The sequence below is a fragment of the Melozone crissalis genome, unplaced genomic scaffold, assembly GCF_028551555.1.
Source record: "Melozone crissalis strain CALT ecotype California unplaced genomic scaffold, PUWL_Pcris_2 ptg000076l_1, whole genome shotgun sequence".
NCBI classification, from domain to species: Eukaryota; Metazoa; Chordata; class Aves; order Passeriformes; family Passerellidae; genus Melozone; species Melozone crissalis.
Genome location: NW_026535853.1, coordinates 177,860 through 191,838, shown reverse-complemented (window position 1 = coordinate 191,838; position 13,979 = coordinate 177,860). Strand labels below are relative to the sequence as shown.

At 37.8% G+C, this 13,979-nt stretch overlaps 1 protein-coding gene across 1 annotated transcript in view; it reads left to right on the top strand.

Moving 5' to 3' along the window:
- LOC128946150 (inositol polyphosphate 4-phosphatase type II-like) overlaps positions 1–13,979 on the top strand; it is a gene marked incomplete at its 5' end in the record, with an annotated part of 97,396 nt that overhangs the window by 28,647 nt on the left and 54,770 nt on the right. Inside the window, 4 exons of the mRNA XM_054290070.1 lie at positions 1,747–1,877; positions 4,917–5,021; positions 8,254–8,362; positions 13,519–13,696. Of these exons, the coding sequence (XP_054146045.1) occupies positions 1,747–1,877; positions 4,917–5,021; positions 8,254–8,362; positions 13,519–13,696 (523 nt within the window). The remainder of the gene's footprint in view (positions 1–1,746; positions 1,878–4,916; positions 5,022–8,253; positions 8,363–13,518; positions 13,697–13,979) is intronic.

The window sequence follows — 13,979 nt, the reverse complement described above, 5'->3', positions numbered from 1 at the left end:
TACAGAAGGAGTAGTAAAGTTTTGGAAGCCAGCCAGGTCCAAACATTGTTGCTGAAACTATTAAATCAGACACCATAAATATTAAGGGCCAAAACATTATCGCTGCACATAAACAAAATTGCATACCCTGACAAATTTTACACACTTTGCTGAGAAGGAAGCCCTAAGATTTTAATTGAAAGGGAACCTCATGTTATACTGCTAAAAACTGGCAAAGAAAATGGTCCCTGAGAATGTTTGGTTTATCCTCTCAAATCCCTTCGTGACAGATTGTTCTTATGCTACAGCATTACCAGTTTGTATTGCTGGAGGAAAGTTTAATTGGTTCAGCTTCAGGAGCAATTAAATGGCAGAAAGTAATAATATCGTTAACATAGACTGTCAGCAAGTCCACGTGTTGTGTCTTTGTTTCCATGTTGATATTTTCAAGAACATGTACAAATGCAATGCTTTAATTCCGCTTCCAGTGCAGTCTCTCTGGTTTTGATTGTCACCTACACCAGGAGCAGAGGTCTGCCTATGGAGCTTGTTCTGACTGCACTGCTCACACTAATGCAAAGCTAATAATGATGGGGAAAGCACCACCAGTGTGTTGCTGTTCCATTTAAGAAGTCATTTTAAGGCTTTTTTGACTAATGGTCAGATCTGCTGCTCACATAAGTGAGCTCTGTGTTCCTGCGCTGCAAGCTCACTGGTCCTTTCCTCCCTCTTTCCACCTCTTCTACCCCATTTTTGCTTTTTCTTACATAATTTTTCTGTATGCAAGAACTGTCTTCTGAAAGACTTTTTGGAGACTTCCAAGAATTACAGTGGAACACTCTTCTTGATGCTCCAAGGAAAATAATGAAAACTGGTTGTGTTGCAAACATTTTCTCCTGTTAAATTCCAGATGTTTGAAGACTGACTGAAGATCTTTTATTTTCCTTAAAAGCAGGTCCCACAAAATGGCTTTGGGAGAGATACAGGAGAAACTTCCTCTGCAAGAGGAAAAACCAAACAGAAAGCCCAAAATACTAAGCTTGTTTGTGCAGGAAATTCAGATGATCTCTATTTCACTCAGGTCAGCTCTCAGGAGTGTACAGGAAAACTGATAATTTACTAAAGGATTTCCTTTTGGATTTCCAGTGACCTGTTTGGTTACCACAGCAGTACTTTTTTGACCTGATGAACACTGGACATGACATTTTAGGGAGCAGGTGTTGGGATTTTTTGTGTATATTTTGTTTTGAATCCTGAAGAAATGTGGTGAGAGCTGATGTGTTGATTAAACTGAATTTGTAGAAACACTGCTAGAAATATGTGTTTATGAAATGTTTATGAAAGTATACAAAGAGTAGTGCATCAAAACAACCATACTGAAAGTTTTGCAGGAAAAAGAAACTTTATATTCTTTCCAATGTTGTTTAATATCTCTTGAGATAAAGTTACTTGCTCTGAGCACAACTCTCTGGAGCCTGGAAGCCTTCTTTCCTTCATGAAAGAAGTGGTATTTCATTTTGAAGGTTACTGCATTTATACCAGATGAGTTTTGAGCACAAAAGTTACTGCATTATCTACTGACATAATTTATTGTTTACTTGTAAAAGAGAGATGAAAAGCAGATCTCACAAGCAGTCCGAAAACGGATTTTATTTCAATTAGAAATCTTTCTGATGTTTTGTAGCAAACTTGTTTTAGATTAATTTGGATGAACCTTGATAGATTAATGAGTTAATTAGCGCCTTCCCTTTTTGCTTTTTGGTACAGGAATCAGGAGCTTAAAGACCTGGGAGAGCTTGCTCCTCACTGGGACAACATGCACAAAAGTGTAATTGCTCACTGTGATCAGTTGCTGAGCATGTACCAGGACACTCTGGCAGAGCTTGGGAAGCATACAGGTGGGAATCTGTGATTTTATCTGGAACCTTTCAGAGCTTACTAGATTGTTAGCTATAAAATACTGGCATATTCAGTGGGAATAAAATACATAAAAATCTTAGAATCAAAGGATGGTTTGGATTGGAAGGGACCTTAAAGATTATCAAGTTCTAGCCCACCTGGACCAGGTTACTCAAACTCCCATCCAGCCTGGCCTTGAATACTTCCAGCAATGGGGCATCCCCAGCTCCTCTGGGCAGCCTGTTCCAGTGTCTCACCTCCCTCCACATTAAAGAATTTCTTCCTTATGTCTAATCCAGATCTCCTCATTTAAGTTTGAATCCCCTTGTCCTGTCATCACATGATCTTGTAGAAAGTCCCGCTCCAGCTTTTATTGTAAGCTCCCTCCAGGTACTGAGGCAGTAAGGTTGCAATTGCATCAGCCTGAAATCTCTTTCCCAAGCTGAACTGTTCCAATCAGCATCTCTGTGGCCTCCTCTGGACTCACTCCAGCAGGTCTGTGTCCCTCCTGCGCTGGGAGCCCAGAGCTGGATGCAGAGATCTTGGTCACAGAAAAGGAGAAATCCGATTTGAGTGTATTAAAAAAAACCAGTCTCTAACTGAAAGTCACCTTTTTGAAAGCAGTCGGTCAGCTGCTTAAATATTTGGTGGGGGAAAAAGCTCTTGTGTTGCACTAAATGTTGTATAATTATTTCCATTTTGTTGGCAGAAGTGACGTTTCTTGTATTTATGATTGTTTGTCATCATCAGAATATCCCAGTTCCAATTTTGGCATCTACTGTCTAGCCCAGTATGGCACTTCCTGATTCTGTTTTAAATAGTATCTATATGTATTTTCAATCTTTGCCTAATTAATCTTGAAAGCGCTCCATAAAGTGTCGTAAACAAGCCAATAAATACAGATAATGACAGATCCAATGTAATAATTATAACATTCAGGAAGATATTGAGGGGACATTTTGAGATTTTAAAAAACAGACAATATAATCTCTTAAACATAAACCCTGCAAGACCTGTGTTGTGCAAAGTGGCTTTCTAAAGGGTTTATAATGTTAAAGGACCCATCTTAATTGGGTCTTGAGAGAAATAATGTGGTCCTGGGAAACTGAGGTCATCCGGGAGGAGCAAATCAGCACATGTAAAAGAGAAAGGGACATTAATCAGAAAACAAAGCAGTCTAATACAAGATTGTATACAAGATCAGAAAAGCGAGCCAGACATAGATTTGATTTAATACTGTAGTTGAACAAATAGTTACGTTGGGAGCACGTTGAAATTCAAGTACTTATGAAGTAGAAATTGCTAAGATTAGGGATGTGAGTACAATTTTAATTCAGACTTTTCAGGTCAACATATTTCAAGGCATGCCAAAAACCATTTTGCTGTTCAGTGTAGCCAGTGCAGGTGTCTTTCTTCATCCTAAAACATCGCCTGAGTTTGTGTTGAATTGTTCAGAAGGGCAGATGGCACCTGCAAATAAAATTTCTCCAAAATATGCTCATGCTTCCCCAGCACAATAATCTCACGTTGGGCTTTTTGAGTGATACCCACTTGAACTCAACCAAACTATTTGGGAATTTAGTGGAGAAGGCTGTTAGGAGACCACCTAATTTCTTTTTGAAGTTGAGAGATTGCTGTGGAAGTATGAGGAAGCCACATTAGTGTTAGAAAGCAATTTTGGTTTACCAGCATATTTATTGAAAATGGATGTTTAAGAAAGTTAAAACTATTTCAGATTTGAGTTGTTTTGGCAAACACTTTTATCCTCAGTTATGGGAGAATTTGAGAGAATGTAAAGCATTTTATTGTAAGGAAATATACCAGGAAGATATAAGTGTTAGGAAACAAAAAGCCCAGTAATTTCAGGTAACTCTAAAGCACAGATTTGGTGATATTGGGAGGGAGTGGAACTTTGAAAATTATTTGTTTGTTTCAATCTGCATCATGGGATTTCCTGTCTAATCTAAAATTTTGACTCCTGGCTGTGCTCTTCATCTGTATTAAATTATAATTTAAAGTTCCTAACTTAGGGAGCAGCCTGAGCATGCTTGGCTGGTCTGGAGCATCGTTGGTGCCCTCTGGCAGAGTGGTTTATATTGGGAGGCTCAGTGCTCAGTCCTGTGGCAGTTTCAACAGATAAACACTAGCAAGTCTTGATTGGGCAAGCAAAAAACAATTTAAAATATTTTCTTTATCTTTTTATGTGTTTGCTTCAAAAAAAGGCTGAACCTTGGCAAAACTTATTTAAAAATTCCATCTGAGTGAGAGGAATTTTAGTTCTAGTAATTAATAGTTGGCGAAATGATAGAATGTTGGAAAAGTGGCCTAGGTGAACGTTGGGCTGCCTGAGTTAGAAGACAAGGCCACCTCTCTTTCCTAATCTACACCCTTTTATTTTATACAGATTCTGTATTAAATGTGTTCAGGTAAATTATATTTTAATGCTGTCGGACTTTAATTATTTTTCTTTACGCTACCAAAAAACTACTCAAATTCTAATGTTTTGGAAATATACAGCCATATTAATTTGTTTTGTTTTGTTTTTCCAAGGCATCATGCCTCCTCTGAACAAATATATAGCTTTTCTTAAGATAGTTTGTGTTTCTTTATTTGACCTTTCTAGGAAGAACGCATAGCCTATTCAATACAATACTTTTCTTCAAAGAAAATAATCTTACTTGGAAAAATGCAGTGCCATCATAGCTCTGTAACCTTGCAGTTTTAGCACAGAATATACACAATGCACATTAACTGCTGCATTGTCTCCAGCAGACTACAGACTGATTTCAGACAGCAGGGAAGAGTATCTGTCTCCCAGAATAAAACAGTTAGATTGCTCTGTGAATTAAATGCTGCTTTGCTGCTTCCAGTATGGATACATGCTGAGACTCAGTGAACATTTCATCTCCTAATATATAATTATCCATTGAAGGTAAATTAAAGACAACTCCTCACATACAAGTATTGTCTCCCTTTAAAAGGAATACAAAAACATCTGGGTGGTTAAGACAATGATTCTTTAAACTTTTGTTTTTCAGGTTCTTCCTTTAAATCAAGCTGTAGCAAAGGAGAAAAAACACTAGAATTCATCCCAATAAATCTTCATCTGCAAAGAATGCATGTGCATAGTCCTCGATTGAAAGGTAAAGAAATTCCCCAAGTATGACTAAGTGTGCTTTGAAACACAGTTTCACTGAAATCTAGAAATCACATCCAAAGTCAAAGCTCTGCAAGGAATTTCCCTGCCTCGTCTTCTGATGCCACAAGTTGTGGACAATTACTGCACATCTTGGAAAACTAGGGGCTGGTTAACTAAATTTCTTCCAAGTTCTTTTCTAAAAACAGATTCCAAGAATGTGCTCATGTTGTTCCTATGACACTTCAAGCAAATAAGTAAATGGAGAATATGTGCTATTTTGGCTCAGTGTTGAGTGAAAATACTGCAAACTTCCAACATCTCCTGGAAAGGGGGATAACTTTCTCTAACATGGTCTGTGGTTCTTTTTAACACAGAATTCTGTTGTTGCCACTTGCATATGATTTTAGCAGCTTCCTTTACAGATCAAAGATCATATTGATACATATATATGACCAAATGGCACAGTGAATAATTTGTTGATCAATTGAGATCTGATAAATTTGCTGTAACTACAAACACAGAAATTACATTCTGATACGGTTTTTGCCTTATTAATACACTCTGCATCTAAGATTGTAAAACAGGAAATAAAAACAGTGGTAAATTTCCTGTTTTGTACTGTGTGAGTATACATCCACTTCTAAATTGGGACACAGGGGCTTCCAATTATCTGTTAGATACTTGTTGGTTCAATATTTTGTTATTTGTTTTACTAAAAAACTGTGCCTCCAAATATTTCAACAAGATGGGGATTTATAGTGACATAATGTGATAACACAGATTTTAATTTAATGTTTTCAAGTTAATTAATTAACTGAAAAGGATTTTTAGGTTTGTAATGGGGGCCAGAAGCTTAACGTTGTCTTTTCAACAAAACCTCTTTGTGAACAGGACACTGTTCTATTTGCTAAATAAAAAGAGAATTTGAGTGAAATCTGTGACTTACTTAAGCACCCACAACTTTTACAGTACTGGAGTTTTGTTTTGCTTTTTAATGAATTTTCTCCCTTCTTCTCCAAAACCATTTTGCTTTGCACACATCATTAATTGATAATCAAAAAGAGTACAGGAAGAGATAAATGTTAGAATTGTTCTAGTTGTCTTCCAAATTTGGATCTTCAAATTATAAAACTCTGCCTCTGTTAGTTAACTGATGTTCTTCCCTGTGTCTTGTATTAGATATATGCAGGCTAAGCAGTTTGCAGCAATTGCTAATTGATCTGGAATAGGCAGCACTTCGATATGAAGTTGGTCTTTCTCAGCTCATGCTTTGCTTGGCATATATCAAAGGACACCTGGAATATAACCAGGAGAATGATACTGGAAGGGGAAGAATAAAAATTCATGGAGGTGGCATTTAAACAAGCTAATGATCCATGGAGGTGTCATTAGCCCTTACACTATCAGATATCTTAATTTTGGGAATGCAAGATAGGTTTTTATCCCATCTATTGCATATACACATTGGTATGTGGGTTTTTTTGTGTTTGACATGTATAATAATAGGTTTGCTTTTCCTGAACTTTTGTTTGGGTTGTCATTGAGTACTGAAATGGAAGAGAAAGTGTGCTTAAGCTTTCAGTAGGAGTAGCTTTGAGGAAAAATACTGTTTTCCTATGGGTCAATGGTATCCTTATCCATTTGATAAACCCCACATTGTGCTCTGTTCATCATACTAGAGAACTTAAATCTGTATATTGACATAGCTTTGCTTTTGTTTCTGTTTGCAATATGTGCTTGTTTTAAATAGATTTGGTGAACTGAAGTGGTTTTTGTTTTGCATCTGGCCAGTTTAAGACACTGACTGCCTCCTCCTCCTCCTTATTGTCAAGTATCAGTGGAGTCCTAATAGCTGAAGAATATGTATTAGTGATAATCTGTATAAAGACCTAAAAGAATGGGCTATTTAAGAACCTTGAGGCTCACCTTAGGCAAATGAAATTATGTCACTTCTCCTTTTAAGTGGATATTGAAGAGTCACCAACTCATTAGAGCTCAAATCAATTTGAGCAAATGTGTTCTGAGATTCAGCTCAGGAAGTAAGGCATAGTTCATTAACTGTGAATCATTTGTACAGTGCTCATGCTTCTGGGCATATTTATCATCACAATGCAAGTTCTATTTTAGGAGAGGTCTAGATTTTAATTTACATGGGAAACTTCTTTGAGGAATAAAACAGTTCTCAAAAAACATCCTGTAACGTTTCCTTTAGAAATGCATTTTAAAGATGAGGCATTCGGAACTGCACTTTTGTACCTCCAGTAAGTTCAGGTACAAAACAGGTACTTACTGTAAATGTAAATTTTTAAACTTAGAAAAAAATAGTTATGTGGTGTGGGATGTAATTAAATCTTCATCTCCACCCTGAGAATCAATCACGAGCTCTTTGAAAAATGATGTTTCACCTCCAGTTCTGTAAGCATATATCCACAAAAAGAATTCATCCCCTATGTCATAAGGCACCAGGTATATACAGAAAGAGACAACAGATTGTTTTCTCAGCAAGCATTTCATTAGTATGATTTATTTCCTATTCTGGTAGCTTCTCAACTGACTTTGTGTTTATAAACATATATAAGAAGTGTATATCCTAGAGCAGGGCTCACCAATTCAGCATTAAACACCATTATATCTGAAAGTACAGTAGCATTACATCCGAACAAATTGAAGCTAGAAAAGGAATAGGGATTTTTACTAGCCTAATTGACTTCTCTGGGAATGCAGTGAGTTTGTTGTCATTTGAAATCTTTTAATCAAGATTAGATGCCTAAACAAAGAGATGCCTTCACTCAACCAAGAGACAAGCTTGATGCAGGAATTATTAGCTGTGATTCAGTAGTCTCTATTATTCAGTCAGACTATTCCATCAAAATGGTCTCTTTTGACTCTAAAATGCTTGAACATGACTACAAGTTAAATAATGAAAGGGGCAATAGAGTGGAATACGCAATGGGCCAATTTACTTGTCAGCTTTGTAAACTGCAGAGCTGGAATATTCTTCTACTCAGTGGCACATAATTTACATATAGCCATAAATCAAATGAACTTTTTAAAGTGTGCAGTGGCTGTATAGAAAGATTGATTAGCTCTTGGGCCTTCTTGGGACATGGATTATCAATTATTCCCTGGAAATTATATAGACTTGTCCTTACTTTTTGTGGAATAGATGTCATAGTGTTTCCATGATTTAGGGATAGAAGCATTCAGATGTCTGTGTTCCTCTGTTCCCATTCCAGATGCTCTGTATGATGTTATCACTGTGGGAGCCCCAGCAGCACATTTCCAAGGATTTAAGAATGGTGGTCTCCGGAAACTGCTGAGTAAATTTGAGGCTGAAAGACGAAAGTAAGTATTCTTTCCAGCAGCTGGGAAAATACCATTAAGGTTGCATTAAAATGCTATAAGCTCACTGAATAACAAAACAGTTTATCCTGCTGAATGAATGGAAGATTAAAATCTGGTAGGATTGAACACTGCATTCATAAAATATTCCCCTTTTTTCCCCTGCTTTGATGAAAATTGAAACACGCTCTACTTCTTGTGTTAAGACCAATTTTGAGTAAACACAGGAAATTACCTCAAGCTGTGCTGCAGGGTGTTCAGGTTGGGAGGATTTCTTCATGTAAAGGGTTTTTGTGCATTGGGACTTGTGGTGGAGTCATCATCCCTGGAAGTGCTCAAGAAAAGGCAGGACTCGGCACTCGGTGCTGCGGTTTAGTTGATATGGGGGTTGTTCTGTCAAAGGTTGGACTCGATGATCTTGGAGGTCCTCTGCAACCTTAATGGTTCAAAATTATGATTTTTTTTCCTTGTATTTTAGGAAGCTGGAGGTATATCAGTACTTGAAAACCTGCTGTTCAGAATGAGCGATCTCTTTGGCAATTCTTGTGCTAAGAGGAATGTATCTGTAGACAATTTTTAAATACAGAAATTGTAACTTAAGGTAGCAGCTTTATTTCTGACAGGCCTGGGTGTATGCTAAGGTAGAAGTATTTTTAGTACGCTGTGAAAAAACAAACTACTCTTATTCTTCAGAAAGCCAAAATAAGACTAATCAAAAATAAAGGTTTCAGTTTATTGTGGAGCTCAAATGCTTTGTTCACTGTTGAACATGCGCCAAAGTGTTAGTCACATCTTTTCCTAAGAATTGGATGTATTTGTGTTTGTTGCTGTGGCTGTTCAGATTTTTTCAGGAGTTGTGACTGCTCAGTGCTCCAGCTGATGGTGCCAACTGCAGTGTTACAGCATTCCAAAGGGAAAGCAGGGAGGGAGTGCTCTGATCTAAATTACCATGACAGTCCACAGCAAATTAATTCCATTATAGTCAATGCTCAAAAAAGTTTCATGGATAAAATATCATAGAGAATAAAAGGGAAATTATTCAATTCTTCTGTTGACTTCTAGGTTGAATAGGAGCTGGCATTAATATTAACATCAAACAAAACCCAGCAGATCTAGTTGCTTTGAAAGCTGTATTATTGAGGGGGTCTTGCTTGCCCTACACAGTATAAAAACCCTGTTAAATCTTCAAAAAGCTTTCATTTCCCTGACCACCTCTGATGCTGAAACCTGCCAATGAAACACGTACATCATGTTGATCACATAAGACGCATCGAGAAACTCGGTGTTAATATTCTGCTGTCAGCAAACTGGTATGGGCAGCCTCATCCCCATCATATGAGGGCCTAGAAAGTACATGTTTTCTGTTGAAGAAAATGTCTGAAGACACTTCTTAAAGTATTTTCTCCTTTACTATCTGATTAATGCAGTTGCAATAGTGATTTGTGGGTTTTTATCATAAAAATTTATAACTGAAGCCGCTAGATATAAATAATATAATAGACATAATCCTTTAAAGTTATATGATATAAAGTAGCATTACAGTTCTCACAGTGCTCACCTTTCAGAAAATGAACCATTTCTTACTACATTCTCAATCTTATAATGGACAAATTTATTTCACTCTGGCGACAACAGTGCTACTTTGCATGCACCTGTTTATTTTGCTGGATAAAGGTGTTTTGAGGACACCTTGTGTCCCCCGGGGCACCTTCTGCAATTTGAATTTCCTGTTTTATGATGGGGCTAGATTTTCTGAAGATTTTGTTGAAGGAAGAAGTGACACCTTGCGATATCAGTCAGAATACAGAACGAACAGGAAAAATGCAGATTCAGCAGCCGTTTTCTCTAGGCTAACTGAGCTGAAGACCTAATGCAGGACGTGGGAAGAGACTAGTTCTCAGCCAATCCTAGCAGCTGTCTAGATGTGACAGAATTGCCTTGCGTGTTTTTGACCTTCAGTCTGATTATTAGAGCAGTTTATCAAAATATTCAACAGTGTCAGCATATTGCAATATATTTCTTGCGCAGTCTTAGACTTGTGGAATTTGCAGACAAAGAGAAACAGTTATCTGGTAGCATTTGCAGTTGCAAAACAAAAACAAGACTGAGACATATGTTTTGTGAAAGTTTATCAAGCAGAAGAATGTGGAAAATGTGTATGTGAAGATAGTTCTGGCGTCTTTTCTATTACACAGAATATCAATCTTTGTGCAGACACAAAGGGAAAGTCCTGTATAATAATATTTACAAAAATGCAGTGGCTTTGCAATTCTTCTCTCATTTATTACCATCAGGAATGTCATATCCAATTTTTATAAAAGGCACATTATAAAAAAAAAATAGGACCTGAAATGAGAGCAAGAAAGGCTTTTCTTTTAAGTGAAAAGTTTCTGGTATGTGATCTGAAGAATGTCCATAAAGCAAGTTTAGGACTGAAATGACCGCTGACAGTCATGTGGTTATGGTTAATGATGGCGCCAATATATGGAAATGGTCAAGTGTGGTTTTATATGCTTAGTGAAAGCTTTCAAACTTTTCCCAGAAAGCATTATAATACAGTTTTCAAAAGGTACCTGAGTCATAATTTACATATGAGAGGTATGTTTTCATTATGCTGCTGCTATTCTGCACTGGACCTACCCATGCGGCCTTTACCCTAATGCAGAAGTTTCATGCAGTTTGTGCCTTAGGACACCTGTGAAAAGTTTCTCTTCTGCCTAACAGTGCTTACATACCAGAGCTGCATGCAGCAGTAAGCTTTAAAAGTAGCTGCAGAGGAGGGAATGTCGCTTACTTGTGAGTGGGAATATCTGTTTGTGAAGGCTAAGGCCAGAGAAAACCTCAGCTAGTCATACATGCAGCAGTGTGAACACAACAGTTAGAAACTTCAAACGTGTTGTTTCTGAAAAATAATTACACATTCTTCTAGGGGGATTGAGAAAGTTGCTCTCAAATTATGAGAGGAACTAAATATTTGAAGTTGTGTCGTGCTTTCTAGGGTTCTGAAAATGTTTAAATTGTCCAAATAATTACCAGTCTGGTAGTGCACTTCATTCTGAAGAGTCATTCTCTCTTCACTAATTCCTTTACTTAAAAGCTATGATTTACTTAATTGCAATGAGAACTGCCCACACCTTTGGTGTCACTGCCCTCTTTCTTACAAGTGGTGTCTGTAGCTTTTCTGCTGCAATATTCAGTGAAGCCTAGAGCTGTGGGAGATCAGTGAAAACTATCTAGGATTTAAAGACTGAGGGAAATCCCAGAAAGGAGTGAACTTGATAACAGCATTAGCCAGATTCAGCCTGCAAAAAGGACTTTTTGATAAAGGGAGGGAAAAGCCTGATGGGGAATTAGAGAAGTGTCAAGACTTTTAAGACTATGTCTTCACTGCAATTAACATAGACTGTTGCTCTTTGTCCCTGCCCTATCCACTGAGCCTGCTGCTTGAGGGTTCCAGTGGATGTAGTGCCAGATCTGACTCTGGAAGTCATCTCACTAACAGGCTCTCCACCTCAAAGGCAGAACTGTGGCAGTTTCTTGATTACTCAGAGGGACAGAGGTTTGCTTGTTTTTCCTAATTCATTAGGAGGGACAGTTTATATTATTCACTTTGCTGAAATACTCAGAATTATGACTTCTACTAGACATGGGTCTAGTAGACATGAGTAGCTCATGTAAGTTGGAGATGCGTCGTAATTTAGATGTGGCTGGTAGTAATGGCAGCTATATGCCATTAATCCTGATTGCTTCTACAAAGAATTGTATCTAGGAATGAAGACATTGGTGAAAGACAGAAAAATAGAATGGATATTGGGGAATAGAAAATTAGAATTGGGTATTGAGAGTATACCTCAGCAAAATATGTAAGCAAGAGCCTTCATTTTAAAACTGCTTGAAGCTATCCTTATTTGCCAGAATCATAGAAAATGCTGAATTGGAAGGGACTGATCAAGATTTAGTTTCTAATTTGTAGAAAACTAAAGAGAAGGAACTAGAATTCACTCAATAAAAGGCACAAAGGGGAACTGGGGGTAGGGAAGAGATCTGGACAAAGACTGAAATGAAAGCGAATGCATAAAGTTCAGAGGATTGAACAAGTGTCAGTATTTGGTCTTGGTATGCCAAATTAAGAAAGAAAGAAAGTGGTGAAATGGCTGAAGGGACTGAAATACTTCAGACAAAAAGGAGAGAAGGGAGATACAAACAGTACCAGCTGGGAGTAGCATGTACATTCCTCTGGCATTGGTGATGTGCCAGGAGGGGCTTGGGTTCTTTTTTTCCTGTTTTAATCTGAAGCTGCAGAAGATTTTGGTTAGTTTCTCTGAAAGACTAAACCAGGGCTTTATAAAAGGAAGGGTTACGTACCAGAGGTTCAGGTGAGGAGCTGTGGGCTGCAGGCAAGAGCCAGTGGGTGTGTGCATGCTGTCTGAAGTGGTGTTTGAGAACAGTGGTGTAAGAGGATATTGCATAATTTGTAGGGAGGAAAAGAAGAAAGAGGGATAGGAGAAGTCCTGCAAAATAATTGCAGTAGTTTGAACAGTGGACAGTAGGAAGTTTGCAGTGTGCATTTGTGTGGTTTTGAAGTAATTCACTTCCGCACCCATTGCTGGGTCTCTTCTTGCAAATCAGATGCCTGTTCTTTATTGGAGATAACTCTGTTTATCGTCTCTTCCTGGACATCATTGAGGCCAATCAAAACACAGTGTGGGCCACTGATCAATTCAACCTTAATGGCCCACTTGGAAAGACTCGGTGAGGCAGTCAATTCTCTTTTGGGGAGCTCAGTTGGAAGAATAAGGAGCCTTATGCTCTTTGATATTATTACCTGACTTTGTCAAATATTTTCTGTCTCTAGAATTACAGTGTTTAAAAGAAACACATAAAAACATGGGGGTTTATGTTCAGATCACCCACTCAAAGGAATTTTGCACTGTATTACTTGGAGCATGTGGTGGTGGGCTGTTTCATGCCGTTTATGCTTTTACTGTTCGAGGAAAGGTTTGTTTTTACCCTTAAATGCAGGATCAGTGGTGTCTGTGAAGTTCAGGCATCTGGCTTTTTTTTTTTTTGCAAAAGTAGTGGTAAGATTTTTAGCACCATAAGCATTGCTGTTAATGGCAGAAATGAATTTGACATGATGTGACTCTCTGTTATCACAGCACTGGATACCAGTGTATTTACTATTCACCTGAAAACACAGCCAAGGCAAAAGAAGTTCTCAGCAACATCAGTCATCTGCAGCCTCTCATATCAAGCCATGCAGACCTGCTGCTCAGTTCTGCAAGCCAGCGTTCTCCAGACAGCTTGAAGAACTCTTTAAAGATGCTTTCAGAAAAAGTAAGATTCAAATCCTCACTGCAATGGAAAATGGAGTAACCAAGTCTCTCTAACTGCTGGGGAGGAAGGGGGGGGGGGGTTTCTGCATCATTTGACTTTCACAGCATCAGGAAATGTTAAATAAACTCAGCTAAAATAAGCATCAAAATGTTGTTATTAGAAAAATAATGTTATTTAGCATTTCTGTAGGCCTTCCGTATAGAAAATTAATGAAATCTATAAAGATTGCTTTATTAAAAAGTGTAATTAATTTAATTTCATGTAGCTTCTTCATCCTCTAGTG